Source organism: Rhinopithecus roxellana, chromosome 13 (assembly GCF_007565055.1).
Source record: "Rhinopithecus roxellana isolate Shanxi Qingling chromosome 13, ASM756505v1, whole genome shotgun sequence".
In the NCBI taxonomy this organism is placed as follows: Eukaryota; Metazoa; Chordata; class Mammalia; order Primates; family Cercopithecidae; genus Rhinopithecus; species Rhinopithecus roxellana.
In genome coordinates, this window is record NC_044561.1 from 106799376 (window position 1) to 106821957 (window position 22582).

General features: G+C 39.7%; 1 protein-coding gene across 8 annotated transcripts in view; it reads left to right on the plus strand.

Moving 5' to 3' along the window:
- ITCH (itchy E3 ubiquitin protein ligase) overlaps positions 1 to 22582 on the plus strand; it is a 137307-nt gene that overhangs the window by 88324 nt on the left and 26401 nt on the right. For 7 of the 8 annotated variants that reach the window (XM_010386495.2, XM_030914565.1, XM_030914569.1 and 4 more), the window contains 5 exons: positions 4310 to 4394; positions 9045 to 9173; positions 17349 to 17421; positions 18734 to 18805; positions 22016 to 22104. In XM_010386495.2, the coding sequence (XP_010384797.1) occupies positions 4310 to 4394; positions 9045 to 9173; positions 17349 to 17421; positions 18734 to 18805; positions 22016 to 22104 (448 nt within the window). The remainder of the gene's footprint in view (positions 1 to 4309; positions 4395 to 9044; positions 9174 to 17348; positions 17422 to 18733; positions 18806 to 22015; positions 22105 to 22582) is intronic. The other variant, XM_010386497.2, reaches the window with a different exon arrangement.

Below are 22582 nucleotides of genomic sequence, written 5' to 3' on the forward strand. Positions count from 1 at the left end.
GCTTGCCACTTCGCCCGACTGGTTTTTTGTATTTTTTAGTAGAGACGGGATTTCACCGTATTAGCCGGGATGGTCTCGATCTCCTGACTTCATGATCCGCCCACCTCGGCCTCCCAAAGTGCTGGGATTACAGGCTTGAGCCACCGCGCCTGGCCTATCATGTGATTTTTCAACAAAGAAATCAGTTCTACAGCCACAGCACTTCCTCTCTGAGCCTTCAGTTCACAAGTGTGTCAAGGCTGATCTCAGCAGCATATACTTAGAATATATACGGGAAAAATATTTGCTATTAATTTTCTCTTGCCTCATGTTATCTTCTGAAAGGAAAATCTTGGTCTGAAATCTGAACTTTGCTGACAGGTAAAGATGAACAGCAATTACAGTGGCTCACGCCTGTAATCCCAGTACTTTGGGAGGCCAAGGCTTGTGTCCAGGAGTTCGAGGCCAGGCTGGGGCAACATGGTGAAACCCCATCTTTACAAAAAAATACAAAAATTAGCCGGGCGTGGCATGCCTATAGTTCCAGCTACTTGGGTGGCTGAAGTGGGAAGATTGCTTGAGCCTGGGAGGTCAAGGCTGTAGTGAGCTGTGATTGTATCACTGCACTCCAGCCTGGGCAACAGAGTGAGACTCTGTTTCAAAAAAAAAAGAAAAAAGTTGAGTATGTGCTCAGCTATGTACTTACGGTATTATTTTTAGGTTATAAAAATTATTTGGATATATATATTTAAACGAGAATGCGAATTCTGGCAAGGTGTGGTGGCTCATGCCTGTAATTCCAGCACTTTGGGAGGCTGAGGCAGGTGAATCACCTGAGGTCAGGAGTTCATGATCAGCCTGGCCAACATGGTGAAACCCTGTTTCTACAAAAAATACAAAAATTAGCTGGGAGTGGTGGCGGGTGTCTGTAGTACCAGCTACTTGGGAGGCTGAGGCAGAAGAATTGCTTAAACCTGAGAGGTTGAGGCTGCAGTGACCTGAGATCGCGCCACTGCACTCCAGTCCAGCCTGGGTGACAGAGCAAGGCTCCATCTCAAAAAAAAAGAAGAAGAAGAAGAAGAAAGAGAGAATTCTGTATTCTGCAAATAAATTTTTAAAATTTAATGCTACTGCCAAGACATGAACTTACCTTGCTGTCATGTTAACAAGAGCAAGCTGTAACACTGTGGGTGATTATGTTTTTCTTTAGAGGCAGCCTTTGAGTTGGTGATAAGCTTATGCACTGAAGATGCCTTGACCAGCAAAACCTATGTGTCATGAGAGGCAGAGTCCCACTTTTCTGTCTATTATGCACAGTGGAGTTCTATTTTCATTTTAAGCTCAGCTGACATAGAAGGTAGCTTTTTTTTTTTTTTTTTTTTTTGAGACGGAGTCTGGCTCTGTCACCCAGGCTGGAGTGCAGTGGCCAGATCTCGGCTCACTGCAAGCTCCGCCTCCCGGGTTTACACCATTCTCCTGCCTCAGCCTCCGGAGTAGCTGGGACTACAGGCGCCCGCCACCTCACCGGGCTAGTTTTTTGTATTTTTTAGTAGAGACGGGGTTTCACTGTGTTAGCCAGGATGGTCTTGATCTTCTGACCTCGTGATCCGCCCGTCTCGGCCTCCCAAAGTGCTGGGATTACAGGCTTGAGCCACCACACCCGGCAGAAGGTAGCTTTAAACGTCAGAATCAAGTTTGTGATGCTCACTAGTTAACATCCATTGTAACCTCTGTTATCACTGCTACTTGAAATCATGGAATCAGTGTTGGAAATAAATATTACCAAATACGAATTGACAAGACTGTAATTTGGCCTAAAACTGATCCAAATGATCTCAAGTGTTATTTGAAAAATAGTTACCAATTTTTCTTTTTCTTTTTCTTTTTTTTTTTTTTTTTTTTTGTTTTTGAGATGGAGTTTTGCTCTTGTCGCCCAGATTGGAGTGCAGTGGCACCATCTTGGATCACTGCAACCTCTGCCTCCCGGGTTCAAGCGATTCTCCTGCCTCAGCCTCCCTAGTAGCTGGGATTACAGGTGCCCACCACCATGCCCAGCTAATTTTTGTATTTTTAGTATAGATGGGGTTTTGACCTTTTGGGCAGGCTGGTCTCAAACTCATGACCTCAGGCCATCTGCTTGCCTTAGCCTCCCAAAGTGCTAGGATTACAGGCGTGAGCCACAGTGGCCAATAGTTAACCAATTTTTCAAACCACAGGAAATAAAAATTAGCCATGTCAACCTGGATTAAGCTTAAATTTTTGTTTAAAATGCTGATTTTTAGAAACTAAGCTTTTAAAGAAGTTTGAATTCATTCTATGATCTTTAATACATCAATTATTCATTTTGAGACATGTTGAACAAATAAAAAATTTAGGATACAGGAAGAGTCCCATCTTTTGAAGAATTCATTGGTAATGGGACAGAGAAGTCAGTAGTTCAAAATTAGCAGAACTTAAATTAAAATTTCAAGTCCATTTAACTTGTTTATTTAAAAGAGAAAATTATACCCACTTTTTTTTTTGAGACGGATTGTTGCTCTCTCGCCAAGCTGTAATCCAGTGGCACCATCTCAGCACACTGCAACCTCTACCTCCCAGGTTCAAGCAGTTCTCCTGCCTTGGCCTCTCGAGTTGCTGGGACTGCAGGTGCACACTGTCATGCCCAGCTATTTTTTTTTTTTTTTTTTGTAATTTAGTAGAGACGGGGTTTCACCATGTTGCACAGGTTGGTCTTGAACTCCTGAGCTCAGGCAATCCACCCGCCTCAGCCTCCCAAAGTGCTGGGATTACAGGCGTGAGCCACTGTGCCCGGCCAGTATCCACATCTTCTAAACCTTAATGGGGAGATCTCAGGAAAGAACGTAAAATTTTGTAGACTGGGAACAAGAAAACAAGGAGAATTCTAAAGCAAGATGCAGTTGGGGAACAAGCAGCAGCTTTAGATGCAGTAATTAGAGAACTGAGTTCTGTTTCCTATCCCTTGTATAGAAAGTTACTGTAGATATTTAGGATTTTGGAACTGGGTATATTAAGGAATGAGATATGTTAAGTATATTAAGAAAAGAAATCAGGTCTTTTCTAGTTGAATAATGCCTGGCATATACCAAAAAAATTACATTATTTCCTTATTTTATGTATATTTTTATATATTATATGTGCGCACGCGTGTGTGTATACATATATATATATATATATATATTTTTTTTTTTTTTTTTTTTTTTTTTGAGACAGGGCTCACTGCAGTCTTGACCTCCTAGGTTCAGGCAGCTTTCCTGCTTTAGCCCTGCAAATTGCTTCTGAGTCCCATTACCAATTAATTCTTCAAAAGATGAGACTCTTCCAGTATCCTAATTTTTTAATTTGTTCAACATATCTCAGAATGAATAACTGATGTATTAAAGATGACAGAATGGATTCAAACTTTTTTAAAAGCTTGGTTTCTAAAAATAAAATTGCGCAAGTTGCAGGGCTGAGGCAGGAGGATTGCCCAAACCTGGGAGGTCAAGGCTGTAGTGAGCTGAGATCACACCACTGCACTCCAGCCTGGGTGACAAAGTGAGACCTTGTATCCAAAATATATATATGTATATATGTATGTGTGTGTGTGTGTGTATTTACATATACAAATTTATATTTAATATATATTAAATATATATATTAGTGGGCTGCCAGCACGGCCCACTAATTTTCTTATATTTTTTGTAGAGACGAGGTTTCACCATGTGGCCCAGGCTGGTCTCAAACTCCTGAGCTCAAGCAGTCTACCCACCTTGGCCTCCCAAAGTGCTGGGTTTACAGGCCTGAGCTACCCCGCCTGGCTCCTTCTTATATTTTAATGAATGAAATGATGTGGTATGGAAAAAAAAAATCCCTAAATGGAGACCTGAGTTTCCATCTCATCTCTGCTACTTAATTCTGAGGTTTCAGGTAGATTATTTAACCTATCTGAGTTTTCTTATCTTGAGGATAAAGATGAATTCACCTACCCTATGGGACCATTAAGAATAAAATGAAGGTCCTGTGTGAAAAACCAAATATCTGTTCATTATTCTTGCTGCTGTTGGTTGGGTTGAGTAGAAAGGTCCTATGATTAGGACATTATAAAGTACGTCTACGTAGCTTCTAAGATGTAATACTTCTATAACTTCAGTAAGGATGTGCATTTAATAGTCAAAGAATAAATTAAACCTTTTAAAGCTGTGATTTAAAAACTGTAAAATAAACAGTGCAATGAGAAATGGGCAAATTCAGATAATTTTATTTTACCTTGAGCAAGAAGACTATGCCAATGCTAATGCTTTGCTTTCCCCCGCCTCTGCCTTTCCCAAAGAGAAGAGAACAGACAGCAATGGCAGAGTATATTTCGTCAACCACAACACTCGAATTACACAATGGGAAGACCCCAGAAGTCAAGGGTAAGAATAGTTACTTGTGTATATTTAATCTCTTAAAGATTATACCTTATTTCTAACAACTGAAGAAAATCAAAGTTCATATTCTTTTGCCAAAGACCTAAAACATTAATCACCTACATACTTTGGAAAGAGAAAATTATACTATTATTTTCATCTAATGGAAAGTTTGAAGATTTCTTCAAAGTACAGGAAAAAACTTTGGCTGGGCATGGTGGCTTATGCCCATTATCCCAGCACTTTGGGAGGCCAAGGAGGGAGGATTATTTGAGGCCAGAAGTTCAAGACCTGTGTAACCAGTGAGACCCTGTCTCTACAAAAAAAAAATCCCCAAAAGTTGGGTGTGTTGGCATGTATACCTGTAGTCCCAGCTACTTGGAAGACTGAGGTGGGAGGATCACCTGAGCCCAGGAAGTCGAGGCTGCAGTGAACCATGATTGTGCCAGTACGCTCCAACCTGGAGGACAGGTTTAGGCCTGTTCCAAAAAAAAAAGATAGAAAAAACAAAAAAATTATCTGGCACATGAGGAATATACTTATTAACATATATATATTATTTTTAATTACTAAGAACAGATTAGTGATTCTAAATCAGGATTTCTTAACCTGAGATCACTGGTTAAGAATCCAGGGTATGTGGCTTCAAGGGGGAAGAAAATACATACTCAGTTTTATTACTCTTTAATGGAAATTTAGTATCTTCTTCCATTATGAAAGTAGGCTACTACCATGTAGGATTAAGAATGCCTAGGACTTTGCCATCAGTAGAAGTCAAAGGGTGTTAAAAATATTCTGTGGTTGTTGCAGATATCTCTTTTTTTTTTTTTTTTTTTGAGTCGGAGTCTCGTTCTGTCGCCCAGGCTGGAGTGCAGTGGCTGGATCTCAGCTCACTGCAAGCTCCATCTCCTGGGTTTACGCCATTCTCCTGCCGCAGCCTCCCGAGTAGCTGGGACTACAGGCGTCCGCCACCTCGCCCGGCTAGATTTTTGTATTTTTTAGTAGAGATGGGGTTTTACCGTGTTAGCCAGGATGGTCTTGATCTCCTGACCTCGTGATCCACCCGTCTCGGCCTCCCAAAGTGCTGGGATTACAAGCTTGAGCCACCGCGCGCGGCCTGTTGCAGATATCTCTAAATACTTGTTTACATACATCATTACAAGGACTTGCTAGTTAATTTATTAATAAAGAGATATATATATTATCACAAGGTTCTCTCTTTGTTGCCCGGGCTGTTCTCAAACTCCTGTCTTTAAGCGATTCTCCTGCCTTAGCCTCATGAGTAGCTGGGATTATAGGGATAATGTTTTGATAATTATGTATATATAATGGTTTATCTTTGTAACATTTTATACTAGTATGCATATTAGTTTGCTAGGGTTGCCTTAACAAAGTACCACAAAGGAGGTTGCTTAAACTACAGAAATGTGTTGTCTCAGGGTTGTGGAGGCTAGAAGCTTGAGATCACGATGTCAGCAGGGCCATGCTCACTCCGAAGATACTAGGAAGTGATCTGTGCCAGGTCTTTCTCCTGGCTTATTGTAGCTCCTTGGCTTGTGGCAGCATGAATCCAGTCTTCACATGGCATTCTTTCTGTCTATATGTCTATCTGTACCCAAATTTCCTGTTTATAAGGACATCAGTCCTAGAGGATTAGTGGCCCACAGTACTTCAGTATGACCTCATCTTAATACATCTGCAGTAACTCTGTTTCCAAATAAGGTCACATTCTGAGTTATTGAGGGCCAGGATATAAACATGCATTTGGAAGGAGGACACAGTTCAACCTATAACAGTCTATGGGTTGATGTTATGCATCTAAATACTATGCATTTATCAGACTGCCAGAAGATTCCATTCTGCAAGGAATTTGGCAGACTGTACAGTCAGAGGACACAGTCCTCCACAAAACTGCTGCGCTCACTTCAGACATCAGCTACAATATTGGGGGTCCAAAGGACGGCTCCAGACCAACTGCCTACAAATTTTGGGGCCCCCACCACCACTCTTAGGTATGATAGGTTACTAGAAATACTGAGAACTCATTGAAACCTCTTATAGTCACATTTGTTATAAAGAAAGGATACAAAATAAAACCAGCAGAAGGAAGAGGTGCACAGGGCAGAGTCTGGGAGGCTCTGAACATCCAGCATTGTTGTGGGACAGTGCACATTGAGGTTGAGTATCACCAACCAGGGAAGTCTCTGGTATCTAGGGGTTTTGTTGAGGCTTAATCACATACTGCCCTCATGGGTGACCTTTTGTCTCCAGTTTCTTACTGGAGATTTGAGCTAATGCCCTTAGTCTCTAGTTCCTCCAGAGGTCGGAACTGATGTGCCGTGTCCCACAACCTCCATTATAAATCGCATTATTGACTGTCCAGTGATCAAAGCTTCCAGGCAAACAAGGATATTCCCAATACGCAGTGCATTCCAAGGGGTTAAACATCACCACCAAGTTGCTAAGGGCAAAAGCCAGACCTCTCTTTTGGTATAATTATAATTTGAGCACAGATATTCCATGGCTCAAAAATTTTAAAAACTTTTGTTCTGAAGGTATGGTTTAGGTTGCACTGAGCCAAGATCACACCGCTACATTCCAGCTTGGGCAACTCTGCCTCAGAAAACTAAAACTAAAAATAAAAGAAGATATGCTTTAAACTTAAAATAGCTTTTTCTGCCTACCAAGAAATGACCATTTTCTTTTTAAATGGAGTTAGTGCATTTACTTAAATTTATTCAGTTTCCATAAAGGAAGAATGAAGAATTTCATAGATAACATTTTCTTCCTTTTTAGAATTTTTCTAAGGATATAATTGAAGTAGTCACCTTTCTATAATTTGCTACCATTTTTTTTGTTTCCCCTTAGATGTTTAAAGTTTTATAGCTAAAGTTAGAATTCTGTTTTAACAACACAGATGACCTAGTTCTATCTATTTTCAAGACAACAGCTGGTTACTGAGCCTATCTTGCAAGTGTAATTATAAAAATTGAGAAACCTCTTTTTTACATTTTTGGTAGTCTATTTTATCTGACATTTGTATTCAGTTAAGTGAATACAGCTTTGTTGTTGTCGTTGTTGTTGTTGTTGTTGTTTGAGACAAAGTCTCAGTCTGTCATCCAGGCTGGAGTGTAGTGACATGATCATGACTTGCTGCAGCCTTGACCTCCTGGGCTCCAGCAATCCTCCTGCCTCAGCCTCCCAAGTGACTTGGGCTACAGGCATGCGCCACCACACCCAGCTTTTTTTTGTTTTGTTTTTTGTTTTTTTGTTTTTTTTGAGACAGAGTCTTGCTTTGTTGCCCAGGCTGGAGCGTAGTGGCGCCATCTTGACTCACTGCAAGCTCCGCCTCCTGGGTTCACGCCATTCTCCTTCCTCAGCTTCCCGAGTAGCTGGGACTGCAGGTGCCCGCCACCACGCCCGGCTAATTTTTTGTAGTTTTAGTAGAGACAGGGTTTCACCGTGTTAGCTAGGATGGTCTCAATCTCCTGACCTCGTGATTCTCCTGCCTTGGCCTCCCAAAATGCTGGGATTACAGGTGTGAGCCACCACGCCTGGTCGAGATTCTTTCTCTTAAAAAAATCTCTTTTTTGAGTTGCCTTAGTAGAAAAACAATAGATAATATGGGACAAAGGGAAAAGCTTCATTTGGAGGTGTGACAGATCATATATTATTTAAGGAAGTGCTGAGTGGCCATACGCTGTGAAATCATGGGATTCATGAAAGGGAGTTAGAGGTTTGGGTGCAAAGATAAATCTGAAAGGGAACATTGAGGCCAGAGTATAGAGGCTGAGTGAATGCCATATGAAGAACTTTAGATCATAATCATTGGTAACGGTGGAACAGTGATAGTACTTTACAGAGACAACTAATTTAATAAGATCTCTATTTTAGGAAGATACTCTGTTAGCAGTATCAGTATAAGAGCAGGCCTAGAGTGAGATCAAATGAGGAATACAAGTTAGGTGACTGTTGAAAAAATGCAGAAGATGGCTGGGCACAGTGGCTCATGCCTGTAATCCTAGCACCTTGGAAGGCTGAGGTGGGAGGATCACAAGGTTAGGTGTTCAAGACGAGCCTGGCCAACATGGTGAAACCCTGTCTCTACTAAAAATACAAAAATTAGCTGGGCGCGGGCATGGTGGCAGGTGCCTGTAGTCCCAGCTATTCGGGAAGCTGAGGCAGGAGAATCGCTTGAACCTGGGAGGTGGAGGTTGCAGTGAGCCAAGATATCGTGCCCCTACACTCCAGCCTGGGTGACAGAGCGAGACTCCATCTCAAAAAAAAAAAAAAGAAAAGCAGAAGAGAAACAAAGCCAGAGAAAGGATGATGTTGGGGATTGGAAATAGAGATGAACACGAAGACTCCTAAGGCAGAATGGTTAGAACTTGGTTAACAAGATGTTTAGAGTGAGTCATTAGCTAATGGGGAACATAAGCCAAGTAGACGGCAGAAAACTTGAATTGTGGTTGATGGACTTTGAGTTCAACCTGTTTGTAGGATGTCCACATAGATGTCTAGTATACAACTGAAATTACTGAACTGAATGGCTTTCTAAAAGATTTCTGCTATGTTTATTGACATTTGTGGCTTCTGTACTTGGCAAACAAGCAACTCTTTAATATTTTTGTTTATGTTTTTTCCTGTGTTTTGTAGTCAATTAAATGAAAAGCCCTTACCTGAAGGTTGGGAAATGAGATTCACAGTGGATGGAATTGCGTATTTTGTGGACCACAATAGAAGAACTACCACCTATATAGATCCCCGCACAGGAAAATCTGCCCTGTAAGTTTTCTAAACATTGTAGATTAAGAGTAAAAAACTGGTCCTTCAGATTTTGATATAAAGATTTGTATTAGCAAGGAGTGGAAGTCTTAGTATTTCTTGAGTTAGCTTGACAGTAGGTTTCTGTTCATTAAGTATTTTGCATTTCCATCTCCGTCTTGGATATTTTATTCTAGAGATTTTCATATTTCTTACCATTTGTTCACACAGCAGTAAATGAAACTATGTAGAATTTATAGATATTGTACTGCTTACCAATTAATCTCTGATTTCTGATTTTCAGCTTCTTTCATTCCCATTACTTTTTTACTTTAAAAAAGCTCTCGGCCGGGCGCGGTGGCTCAAGCCTGTAATCCCAGCACTTTGGGAGGCCGAGGCGGGCGGATCACAAGGTCAGGAGGTCGAGACCATCCTGGCTAACACAGTGAAACCCCGTCTCCACTTAAAAAAATACAAAAAATTAGCCGGGCGAGATGGCGGCGCCTGTAGTCCCAGCTACTCGGGAGGCTGAGGCAGGAGAATGGCGTGGACCCGGGAGGCGGAGCTTGCAGTGAGCTGAGATCCGGCCACTGCACTCCAGCCTGGGCGACAGAGCGAGACTCCGTCTCAAAAAATAAAAAATAAAAAATAAAAAAGCTCTCATTCTCCCCTACCCCATTTCTGAGAAAGTAACCTTTTGATTTGCTTATTTGCTTTATGACTTTTTTTGTGGGAAAATATGTAACCTAAAGTTTCTTGTTTTATGTGTACAATTCAGTGGCGTTAAGCACATTCATATTGTTGCATAATCATTACCACCATCCAGCTCCAGAATGTTTTCATCATTCCACACTGAAACACTGTACCCTTTAAACAATAACTTTAGCAGACCTGGTAACCAGCATTCTACTTTCTTTCTCTATGAATTTGACTACTTTAAGTACCTATATTATTAGAGTCATACAATATTTATTCTTATGTCTCTGGATTATTTCACTAAGGTCATGTCTTCAAGATTCACCCATGTTGTAATGTGTATCAACATTTTCATTCCTTTTTGAAGCTGAATAATATTCCAGTGTGTATATATATATCACATTTTGTTTGTTCACAGATATTTGCATTGTTTCCGTTTTTGGGGGGAGTATTGTAAATAATGCTGCTCTGACCATTGGTATACAATTATCTGCTTGAGGCCAGGCGCAGTGGCTCATGCCTGTAATCCCAGAACTTTGGGAGGCCAAGGTGGGTGGATCACCTGAGATCAAGAGTTAGAGACCAGCCTGGCCAACATGGCAAAACCCCATCTCTACTGAAAATACAAAAATTAGCTGGGCATGGTGGCACACACCTGTAATCCCGGCTACTCGGGAGTCTGAGGCAGGGCAACTGCTTGAATCCAGGCGGCAGAGGTTGCAGTGAGTCACTATCATGCCACTGCACTCCAGCCTGGGTGACAGAGTAAGATTCCCTCCGTCTCAAAAAAACACCAAAAACCAAATATCTGTTTGAGTTCCTACTTCGATGACTTTTGTATCTATACCCAAAAGTGGAATTGCTGGATTAAATATTAATTCTCTATTTAATTTTTTGAGGAACCACCATACTGTTTTTCAGAGTATCTATGCCAGTTTACATTTCCCCCCTAGTGTAGAAGAATTCCAATTTCTGTACATTCTCATTAGCTCTCCTGTTTTTGTTTTTGTTTTTCTTCGTCATCATCGTCTTTTTTAAATAGCCATCCTTAATGTAGTATTTCATTGTGGTTTTTCTTTGTATTTTTCTAATGATTTGTGATGTTGAGTATCTTTTCATTTGCTTCTTGGCCATTTGTGTATCTTCTTTGGAGAAATGTCTCTTTAAGTCCTTTGCCCATTTGTTGTTGTTGTTTTTCTTTTCTTTTGCAATTGAGTTTTAGGTGTTCTCCATAATTCTGGGTGTTACTCCCTTATCAAATACATGATTTGCAATTATTTTCTCCCATTCTGTGGTTTCCTTTTTACTGCAGATAGTGCCCTTTCGTGCATAAAACATTTTAGATTTTGATGTCTGATTTGTCGATTTTTTTTTTCTTTTTTTTTTTTTTTTTTTGAGATGGAGTTTCGCTCTTTTTGCTCAGGCTGGAGTGCAATGGTGCGATCTCGGCTTACCACAACCTCCGTCTCCTGGGTTCAAGCAATTCTCCTGCTTCAGCCTCTCGAGTAGCTGGGGTTACAGGCATGCACCACCATGCCCAGCTAATTTTGTATTTTTAGTAGAAGTTAGGGTTTCTCCTTGTTGAGTAGGCTGATCTTGAACTCCCGACCTCAGGTGATCCGCCCGCCTCGGCCTCCAGAAGTGTTGGGATTACAGGCGTGAGGCTCTGTGCCTTGCCTGTTGATTTTTTCTTTGTCACCTGTACCTTTGGAGTCATATCCAAGAAGTCATTGCCAAATCCAGTGTCATAAAGCTTTGCCCTAAGTTTTCTTCTGAGAGTTCTTTTTTTTTTTTCTGAGATAGAGTCTCGCTCTGTTGCCCAAGCTGGAGTACAGTGGCAAGATCTCAGCTCACTGCACCCTCTGCCACCTGGGTTCAAGCGACTCTTTTTGCCTCAGCCTCCTGAGTAGCTGGGGTTTTTGGCACGCACCACCACGCATGGCTAATTTTTGTATTTTTAGTAGAGACAGGGTTTTACCACGTTGCAGGCTGGTCTCAAACTCCTGGCCTCGTGATCTGCCCGCCTCAGCCTCTCAAAGTGCAGGGATTACAGGCGTGAGCCACCACACCTGGACTGAGAGTTCTTTAATTTTAGCTCTTACATTTAGATCTTTTATCCATTTTGTGTTAAATTTTGTATATGTTGTTGGGTAAGGGTCCAACTTCATCTTTTTACATGTGAATGTCCAATTTTCCCAAGCATTATTTGTTGAAAAGACTGTCCTTTCCTCATTGCATGATTGTGGCATCATTGTCAATAGCATTTTACCATATATGCAAGGCATTATTTCTGCGCTGTTTATTCTGTTGGTCTGTATGTCTGACTTGCCAATACCACGCTATAACTTTGTAGCAAGTTTTCAAATCAGGAGGGTATGTGTCCTCCAACTTTGTTCTTTTTTCGAGCTTCCTTTGGCTATTCAGGGTCCTTTGAGAGTCCATATGAATTTTAGGATGGATTTTTTTATTTCTGAAAAAAAAAAAAAGGTCATTTGGATTTTGATAGGGGCTTTTATTGAATGTATAAAATCAATAAAATCTATATTGACCGATATAGATTCAATATCTATATCAATTTGGGGTAGTGTGGTCATCTTGACAATATTAAGTCTTCTAATCCATGAATGTGGATATCTTTGTGTTTTCTTTAATTTATTTCAGCAGTGTTTTGTGGTTTTCAGTGTACAAGTCTTTTGCCTTCTTGGTTAATTCCTAAGTATTTTTTATTCTTTGTGATGCTATTGTAATGGAATTGTTTTCTTAATTTTCTTTTCATTTGTTTATTCTTAGTATATAGAAATGGAACTGATTATTGTGTGTTGACTTTGCAAGCTGCTACTTTCCTGAATTCACTTATTCTGGCAGGGTTTTTTGTTATGGAATATTTAGTGTTTTCTTCATAAAATATCATAGCTTCTGAAAACAGATAAGTTTTATTCTTCCCAATTTGGATATCTTTTTTTTTTTTTATCTTAATTCCTTTGGCTAGAGCTTCTGGATGCTATGTTGACTACAAGTGGCGAAAGTAGGCATTCTTGTATTGTTCCTCATCTCAAAAAACTAACCATTGAATGTGATGTTTGCTGTTAGATTTTTATATGTGCCTTTTATTATATTGAAGTAGTTTCCCTCTATTCCTAGTGTTTCCTATCCCTTTTGTGGAGTGTTTTATCATGAAAGTGTATTGAATTTCGTATAATCCTTTTTTGGTATCGATTGAGATGATCATGTGATTCCCCCCCCATTCTGTTAATGTGGTATATTACGTTGATTTTTCATAGGTTTAATTATGCATTTGATTTATCAGCTATAGGGATATTTAGACATATCCCTAGATATGTCTATTATATAATAGCCATTTTTGCATTCGAGGAATAAATCCTAGTTAGTCAAAGGGATTAAAGTGGGCTTTTAATATGCTGCTGAGATTTTTTTGCTGATATTTTATTTAGTATTCTTCCATCAGTGTTCATAAGGGATGTTGGTCTGTAGTTTTCTTATAGTGTGGCTTGCTTAGAGCAAAGGTGGTTCCCTGTTACCTTCTAATTTTATACTTCTACACATTAACAACTTTTTTTTTTTTTTTTTTTTTTTTTTTTTTGAGGCAGAGTCTCGCTCTGTCGCCCGGGCTGGAGTGCAGTGGCCAGATCTCAGCTCACTGCAAGCTCCGCTTTCCGGGTTTATGCCATTCTCCTGCCTCAGCCTCCCGAGGAGCTGGGACTACAGGCGCCCTCCACCTCGCCCGGCTAGTTTTTGTATTTTTTTTAGTAGAGACGGGGTTTCACCGTGTTAGCCAGGATGGTCTCGATCTCCTGACCTCGTGATCCGCCCGTCTCGGCCTCCCAAAGTGCTGGGATTACAGGCTTGAGCCACCGCACCAGGCCCACATTAACAACTTTTATGTTTAAAACAGAAATTGGGAAATCAGGCCAATTTGGTGAATACAGAGGTAATTTAGATATGGGGATAAATTATCGATAATATTATTCTATCATTCGTTTTAGTTACAGTAAGTTTGGGTGCATATAATAGAAAACACTAAAATAATAGTAGTTTACGTAAGATAGAAGTGTATTTGTCCCCATCATTTAAAAATAGTCCAGCGGGACTTCCACCACACCATTACCATTGCTCAAAAAAGAAGTTACAAGAAAAATCGGGAAATATTTTATTTTGAATAATAATTAAAACACCACATATCACAATTTGTGGGATTTAACTAAAGTACTCTTCAGAGGGAAACTTTTTGTTTTAAAGAAGTAGATGAGAATATAGGAAAGATAAAATCAGTGATCTCTGCTTTTACATTCAGATGCTAGAAAAAGGAAAGTTACTAAACCTAAAGTAAGTACAAGAAAGGAAGTAAATAAAAGCAGAACTCAGTGAAGTGGAAAAGAAACAATGGAGTGCCCAAAGCTAGAAGATAAATTTTTGGTAAACATGAATAATATTAACAACCCTTAGTAATTAAACCTGTAGAGAAAAAAAGATAGACATTAAAAGGATAATAAAGGGTATATTTATGCCAATAAATTTAACATTTTAGATCAAATGGACAAATTCTTTAAAAGGTATGTCACCAAAATGGACACAAGAACAGATAGTAAGTCTAAATATCTCTATAGCTGATAAATCAAATGCATAATTAAATAATTTTTAAGGGCAGGCCCAGTGGCTCACGCCAGTAATCTCAGCATTTTGGGAGGCCAAGGTGGGCAGATCACTTGAGCTCAAGAATTCAAGACCAGCCTAGGCAACATGGTGAAACCCCATCTCTACAAAAAATACAAAATATTAGCCAGGTGTGGTGATGCGTGCCTGTAGTCCCAGTTACTTTGTAGGGTGAGGTGGGAAGATTGCTTGAGCCCAGGAGGCTGTGGTGAACCGAGATCGCGCCACTGTACTTAAGCCTGGGTGACAGAGTGTGACCCTGTCTCAAAACAAAAAGGCCGGGCGTGGTGTCTCACGCCTGTAATCCCAGCACTTTGGGAGGCCGAGGCCCAAAAAAGAAAAGAGAAAAAGAAGAAAAAGATTTCTCATGAAGAAAATTCTGGCCTAGATGGTGTCACTGGTAAAGTTTATCAAACTTATAAGTTAATCAATCATATTCAAATTCATTAATAAAATACAAGTGATGGAAACATTTTCTTTTTTCTTTCTTTCTTTCTTTTTTTTTTTTTTTGAGACGGAGTTTCACTCTTGTTGCCCAGGTGGAGTGCAATGGCCCGATATCGGCTCACTGCAACCTCTGCCTCCCTGATTCAAGCGATTCTCCTGCCTCAGCCTCCCGAGTAGCTGAGATTACAGGCATGTGCCACCATGCCCGGCTAATTTTGTATTTTTAGTAGAGACGAGGTTTCAGGCCACTGCATTCCACCCTGGGTGACAGAGTGAGACCATGTCAAAAAAAACAAACAAACTAGGTTAAAGGAGAAAAATCGTGATAATTTCAGGAAAAGCTTTTGACAAAATGCAATGCAAATTTATGATAAACTCTCAGCTACCTTGGAAACTTTTTTTGAGATGGAGTCTCACTCTGTTGCCCAGGCTGGAGTGCAGTGGCGTGATCTTGGCTCACTACAAGCTCCGCCTCCCGGGTTCACACCATTCTCCTGCCTTAGTCTCCCAAGTAGCTGGGACTACAGTCACCTGCAACCACGCCCAGCTAATTTTTTGTATTTTTAGTAGAGACGGGGTTTCACCATGTTAGCCAGGCTGGTCTCGATCTCCTGACCTTGTGATCCACCCGCCTCGGCCTCCCAAAGTGCTAGTATTACAGGCGTGAGCCACTGCGCCCGGCCAGAAGCTGTTTTACCAGGAAAAAATTTGACAAAAGCTTACAGCTAACATCACAATTAATGATGAAATACCTCACAAGATCAAGAATAAGACAAGGATATCTATTGACACCACTTCACTTAACATTGTGTTGGTATTCCTACCCAGTGCAGTGAAATGAGAAAAAGAAATACAGGCCAGGCACGGTGGCTCACGCCTGTAATCCCAGAACTTTGGGAGGCTGAGACAGGTGGATCACTTGAGGCCAGGAGTTCAAGACCAACCTGGCAAACATGGCTAAACCCCGTCTCTACTAAAAATACAAAAATTATTCGGTCATATTGGTGGGCACCTGTAATCCCAGCTACTCGGGAGGCTGAGGCAGGAGAATCACTTGAACCTCTGGGTCAGAAGTTACAGTGAGCAGAGATTGCACCACTGCACTCCAGCCTGGGAGATGGAGCGAGACTCTATCTAAAAAAAGAAAAGAAAAGAAAAGAAATACAAGATGTATAAATTGGAAAGGAAGAAGTAAAACTGTCTCTTTTCCCCTCACACAAATAACATACATATACAGAAAATCATAAAGAATCTAGAAAAAATTACTAGAACTAGTAAGTGAATTTAACAGCATAACAGAATATAAAGTCAATGTACAAAATCAGTTGTATTTCTACACTGATATACATTGAATTTTTCAGAGGAAGATAATCCAAGATAATCCCATGGTGTCATTAGTTATCAAAATTTCTTCTTTCTGCCATCCTAGAGTGTGGTCTCATTCCTCAACATCACCTCATGGTCTGTGACAGCTTCTGAAACTTAAGCTATCAGAGTCATACTCCAGGCTGGAATTCGGAGTAAAACAAAACACACATACACACACATATTTTTAGCTATTTTAGCTCTCTTTTAAAAGATCCTTCTTTTTTTATTTTTTTATTTTTTTATTATTTTTTATTTTTATTTTTATTTTTTTTTTGAGACAGAGTCTAGCTTTGTCACCCTTGCTAGAGTGCAGTGGTGCGATCTCAGCTCACTGCAGCCTTGAACTCTCAGATTCAAGTGATTCTCCTGCCTCAGCCTCCCAAGTAGATGGGATTAGAGGCACCTGCCACTACGCCCAGCTAATGTTTGTATTTTTAGTAGAGACAGAGTTTCACTGTGTTGGTCAGGCTGGTCTCAAACTCCTGACCTCAGGTGATCCACCCACCTCAGCCTCCCAAAGTGCTGGGATTTACAGGTGTGAGCCACAGCACCTGGCCAAAAAGATCCTTCTTGAAAGTTTCATATGCCACTTTCACTTAGAGACTTAAGTCACATGGCCATATAGAGAAATGTAGTCTTTATTATATGTAGCATTCTATTCAGTTAAATAACAAGGGTTTTACTTAAGGATAAAAGAGGGAATCGATGTTGGGATAGACAGCATTCTCAAATAGAACCCCTTTTACTTAGCCCTCTTAGATTTGCCAGCATAGAAAAGAAAATTCCACAATAGTAGCTTCAACAAAATCAAAGTTTTTCTTTTGTTTTTTCTGTTACTTAAAGGTATTCCTGGGGAAATACCTCTCAAAAAGCCAAGAATGGTTGTGTTAGGAATATGCTATATTTTTGTATTTGGTTAGTAAGTGCTGAGAGAGGATGGGATGTTTTGCTTTCCTTCAGCATTATCTTTTACAAGCAGCTATATATGTCCTGTTAACCCTTGTTCTTCCTCAGAGACAATGGACCTCAGATAGCCTATGTTCGGGACTTCAAAGCAAAGGTTCAGTATTTCCGGTTCTGGTGTCAGGTTAGTGTTGAAACTCTATCTCTGTACTCCCTTTCCTTTGTTGTGTTGCTTGTATTACACAGTGATTGTGAAAATACTTAACTCACAGAAAACCAGGTAAAACGAGAAGCATTAGAATCTCTTTTGTCTACTTTTAGAGCAAATTGATAGATTTATCAATTAGATCATTTGTGACTTTGGTTGTTCAGAAAATTAAACCTCATGTAATTCTAGCACTTGGGGAGGCTGAGGTGGGCAGATCACTTGAGCTCAGGAGTTCAGGACCAGTCTGGGCAACATATTGAGGCCTTATCTCTGTAAATATATATATACATATATTTTTTTTCTTTAAGAAGAAAATTAAACTTGAGACCATCTGAATAAGCAAACATTGTCACTTTTTCCCAGTACCCATTACTTTCAGATTGCAGAAATCTTCAAATATAAGTTAAAGCATTTTCTGATATAATTGTAACCAGCTACTCTATTTTTATTTGTTAGTTTTTCTGAGACAGGGTCTCACTCTGTCACCCAGGCTGGAGTGCAGTGGTGCCATCATGGCTTACTGCAGCTTTGACCTACTGGGCTCAAGTGATCCTCTTGCCTCAGCCTTCTCACTAATTGACACTACAGATGCACTCCACCACAGCTGGCTAATTCTTAGTAGAGACAGGGTCCCCTTATGTTGCCTAGGCTGGTTTTGAACTCCTAGACTCAAATTATCCTCCTGCCTCATCTTCCCCAAGTGCTAGGATTGTGGGCGTGAGCCAGCATGCCCAGACAGCAGCCATTTTTATATCTATCATTTGATATAAATGACTTTGATAGATGTATACATGTTCATACATACATGAACATATCCATACATAGATGTTATATTCAGTGTTTTTTTCAGATGTGATCAACTATTTCTGATGTATAGATATTTACTGGAATTAATGATTTTTTATGAGTTCTAAATGAATGCCCCGGTCAAAGTTACTATGATGAATATTTTTACAATTGAAACTTGTAATTAACTGGACCCATGGAAGCAAGAAGAATCTGGATTAACTATTGGAAAATAAGATTAAGTAAAGATTTATTTGACACATTATTAAGTAAGCAGTGTGCATATGAGATCAATCTTGTGGTTCTTCTGTTTTCATGTATTAATCTATAATTAGCATGAATACTCACCGATGCATGGGTAAACGTTATTGAATATAAATTTACATTCATAGTCTACTTGTTTCTGTAAGCAAAGATAAAAGTAAATAAAACTTTCCCCTTTTGGTTTTTTGATAGGCTATTTTAATGATGAGAGTTGACTTAAGTCATTCTTCTATTTCAGCAACTGGCCATGCCACAGCACATAAAGATTACAGTGACAAGAAAAACATTGTTTGAGGATTCCTTTCAACAGGTACTGTTTCATTCTTTCAATAATTTTTGCCCTGGCTGCTAGCTTAGGACTAGCTTTTGGTGCTTTTAATCTGAACAGTCTGGAACTTCTTGAGTTGAAGTCCTTGAATTTTTCAAGTGTGATCTCGTTGCCAGCCACCTCAGGGCTTAAGGGGTGTGTGTGTGTGTGTGTGTGTGTGTGTGTGTGTGTGTGTGTGTGCGCGCGCGCGCGCGCACGTGCGTTTCAGGTTTCCGTTTCTAAACTGATATGATTTGAAATAAATGCATAGGTAAGATAATAGATTTTTGGTAGCCAAAGGTCTGGAAATACCCATATGAACATTATCAGATTGTAGAAAGGAGAGGGGAAGACTTGTTTTTACACTTCAGTATTACTTGGATTTTTGCAATAAGCGTATGTTACTCTTAACAGGAATAAAAGTAACTGGTCATTGATGACAGTATCTAAAAAAAGATATATATATGAGTTTTCAGAAGTAGTCAGCAGATTTTTTCACTTGTCTTCAGAACTTGAGTTAATTTACTCGCTGGGCACATGGCTCATGCCTGTAATCCCAGCACTTTGGGAAGCTGAGGGGGTGGATCATCTGAGGTCAGGAGTTTGAGACCAACCTGGCCAACATGGTGAAACCTTGTCTCTATTAAAAATATAAAAATTAACTGGGCCTGGTGGCCGGTGCCTGTAATCCTGTAAAGCTACTCAGGAGAGTTGGCTGAACCTGGGAGGCGGAGGTTGCAGTGACCTGAGATCGTGCCATTGCATTCCAGGCTGGGCAATAAGAGCGAAACTCCATCTCAATAATGAAAAAAAAAAGAACTTGAATTAATCTATTTACCTTTATATTATAGATATCACTAGTAACCTACTGCAACTAAATGTTAAAATGATTGTTATATAGAAGGTTAAAATAACTAGTGAAAAAATGTCTTAAAATGAAAACATCTGGTTAGTCCTTGTTTTATATCCAGATGTGGAAGTGATTATTTTCAAGCACCAGTGATATTGTAGCAACTACAGCCTCAAGAAGTATGGAATTGAATGCAAAGGGAAAAGAGGTTGAGACAGTTGGTAGTAGCTGGCTACTTGTTTTCAGAATCAGTTTTGTTCATTTCCTAATGGAACTTCAATTATTAACATTAAAGGAAAAAGCCAATTGTAGGAGCAGAAAGCTTTTTAGTGGGAACTGGAGCTTTATTTAGGCCATTTAGAGAATTTTTTTTTTTTTTTTTTTTTTGAGGCGGAGTCTCGCTCTGTCGCCCGGACTGGAGTGCAGTGGCCAGATCTCAGCTCACTGCAAGCTCCGCCTCCTGGGTTTACGCCATTCTCCTGCCTCAGCCTCCCGAGTCGCTGGGACTACAGGCGCCCGCCACCTCGCCCGGCTAGTTTTTGTATTTTTTTTTTAGTAGAGACGGGGTTTCACCGTGTTAGCCAGGATGGTCTCGATCTCCTGACCTCGTGAACCGCCCGTCTCGGCCTCCCAAAGTGCTGGGTTTACAGGCTTGAGCCACCGTGCCCAGCCCACCCTTTTATCTTTTATCACTCTGTTGGACGAGTTTCTTGAAACAACTTGCTTACCAGTCTTACCTGTACTGGAAAGATACAAAACATTAAATTGTTCCTTTATCTTTTGACTTTGAAACCTGAAGTCTTTTGCAAAATAACAGACTAGATGGTTCTAAAACAGTTTTTAAAAATGTCACCCTAGATTTGACATCCATCAAATAACTGGGTAATAAAAATGTGAGAGAACAATTTGATTGCCTAAAGGTAACAAAACTAATTGCAAAATTAGCATCAGATTTTCTTTGGATAGCTGTTGGATAAAATTGCTCTGGATAGTGTTTCGTCTGTTAACATAGCACAACTGGTTATGGGGAAAAGTACAGGAGAAAACATTTTTTTTTCCTTCATATTAGACATATTTTAAAAGGAATTATTTAAAGATAGTTTTAACCTTGTGACAGTTCTCATTTGCATTGCTGTATACCTAGCCTATACTATTTGTAGAATAGTGGGCATAAACATGTACGTATGTCTAAGCATTGAATTTTTTTGTGTTATATCTGGGATTTTCTGGCTTGAGTGGAATATGAATTCGTAAATGTGATAGTTTTGTGGGGGAACTGAGAGAACTTGGCATAAACAGGTTACTTACTGATCCTCTCTGGATATTTAAATGTGAGAATTCATTCTTACCACTCAATAAAGTAAAGGCATTATATCAACTTCTTCCTTTCCAGGTTCTTCTGTATTTTTTTCTAAGAGTAATTGATATATGCAGTGCTACGCACATGCAATTTTGGTCAAATAATTAGTTTTATGTGTCAGGAAACCAAATGATCTATTCACTGTAGCTCAGTAACGTACCATCCTTCAAATATGAAGATGATCCTATTAACCACCTATAGTGGGACACAAAATTTGAGTAGTTTTTCTAGGTATTTATAGGTTGTCACTGAGAATGAGTTTCTGAAGTTAACTGGGTCTCTCTGCAGCTACTGTTTTTCATTTCTGGGTTAGATGGTTAGCTGTTATGTGTACCTTTAGCTATGAATCAAAACCAAACCTAATAAACCACAAAAACCCCATCTAACCTCTGACCATGCCCATCTATGTTCTAAGTAATTGATATAAGCAACATTGTAAGTCAATAGTAGCATCATTAAAAATAAAATCACGGCCAGGTGTGGTGGCTCACATCTGTAATCTCAGCACTTTGGGAGGCCGAGGCCAGTGGATGACCTGAGGTCAGGAGTTTGACACCAGCCTGGCCAACATGGCGAAACCCCGTGTCTACTAAAAATACAAAATTAGCCGGGCGTGGTGGCACACACCTGTAGTTCCAGCTACTCGGGGGGCTAAGGCAGGAGACTTGTTTGAACCTGGGAGGCGGAAGAGGTGCAGTAAGCTGAAATCGCACCACTGCTCTCCAGCCTGGGCAATAAGAGCGAGACTCTGTCTAAAAATAGATAAATAAAATCACATGTTTTATATAAAGTATATAAAAATATAGATGTGTATAATAATAAAATATTATTAAATGTTACTATAATGTATTTTCTGTATGTGTGGTTTTGATTAGACCATGAACTCCTTTCTATGTCATGAGGGATTTGAATTACCTACAATGAAGGAGATGTTAAACGTAGAAGTGGTAGACAGTGTTTCAATAACTTTTTTCACCAATTATTTTACTTTATTGTTTTTTAGATAATGAGCCTCAGTCCCCAAGATCTGCGAAGACGTTTGTGGGTGATTTTTCCAGGAGAAGAAGGTTTAGATTATGGAGGTGTAGCAAGGTAGTGATAATATGAATACTCAGAACTTAGTTCCTTTCCTCCAAAGGTACCATTGCACTTCACTTGCAAGTATTATTTTCTCAATCTTTTATTTTAGGAAAATGAAGTATGTCAAATTATTATACCTTTATTATGCTGTAGCTACAGAATTTCAAAAAACATTTAATTCAGCACTTTCTGTGTCATGTACAGCTGATTGATTTCACCCACATCACTCATTTAATCTTCAGGGTAACCTTGTGATATAGAATTTTATAGGATAATGAAGAGGCTTAGAGACTCATCTAAGGCACATCATAAATTGTAGAGCCTGGATGCAAGTTTTGTACCATCTAACCGGTAACCGGTGTTCAGTCTACCACCTCTCATATCTGTTCCACAGAAAACACAAGGCCTTATAATGATCAGGTCATTTTCCCGATCACAGATTACTGATACAGGTAATAGTTACTCAGTTTCCAACTGAGATTAGTATATT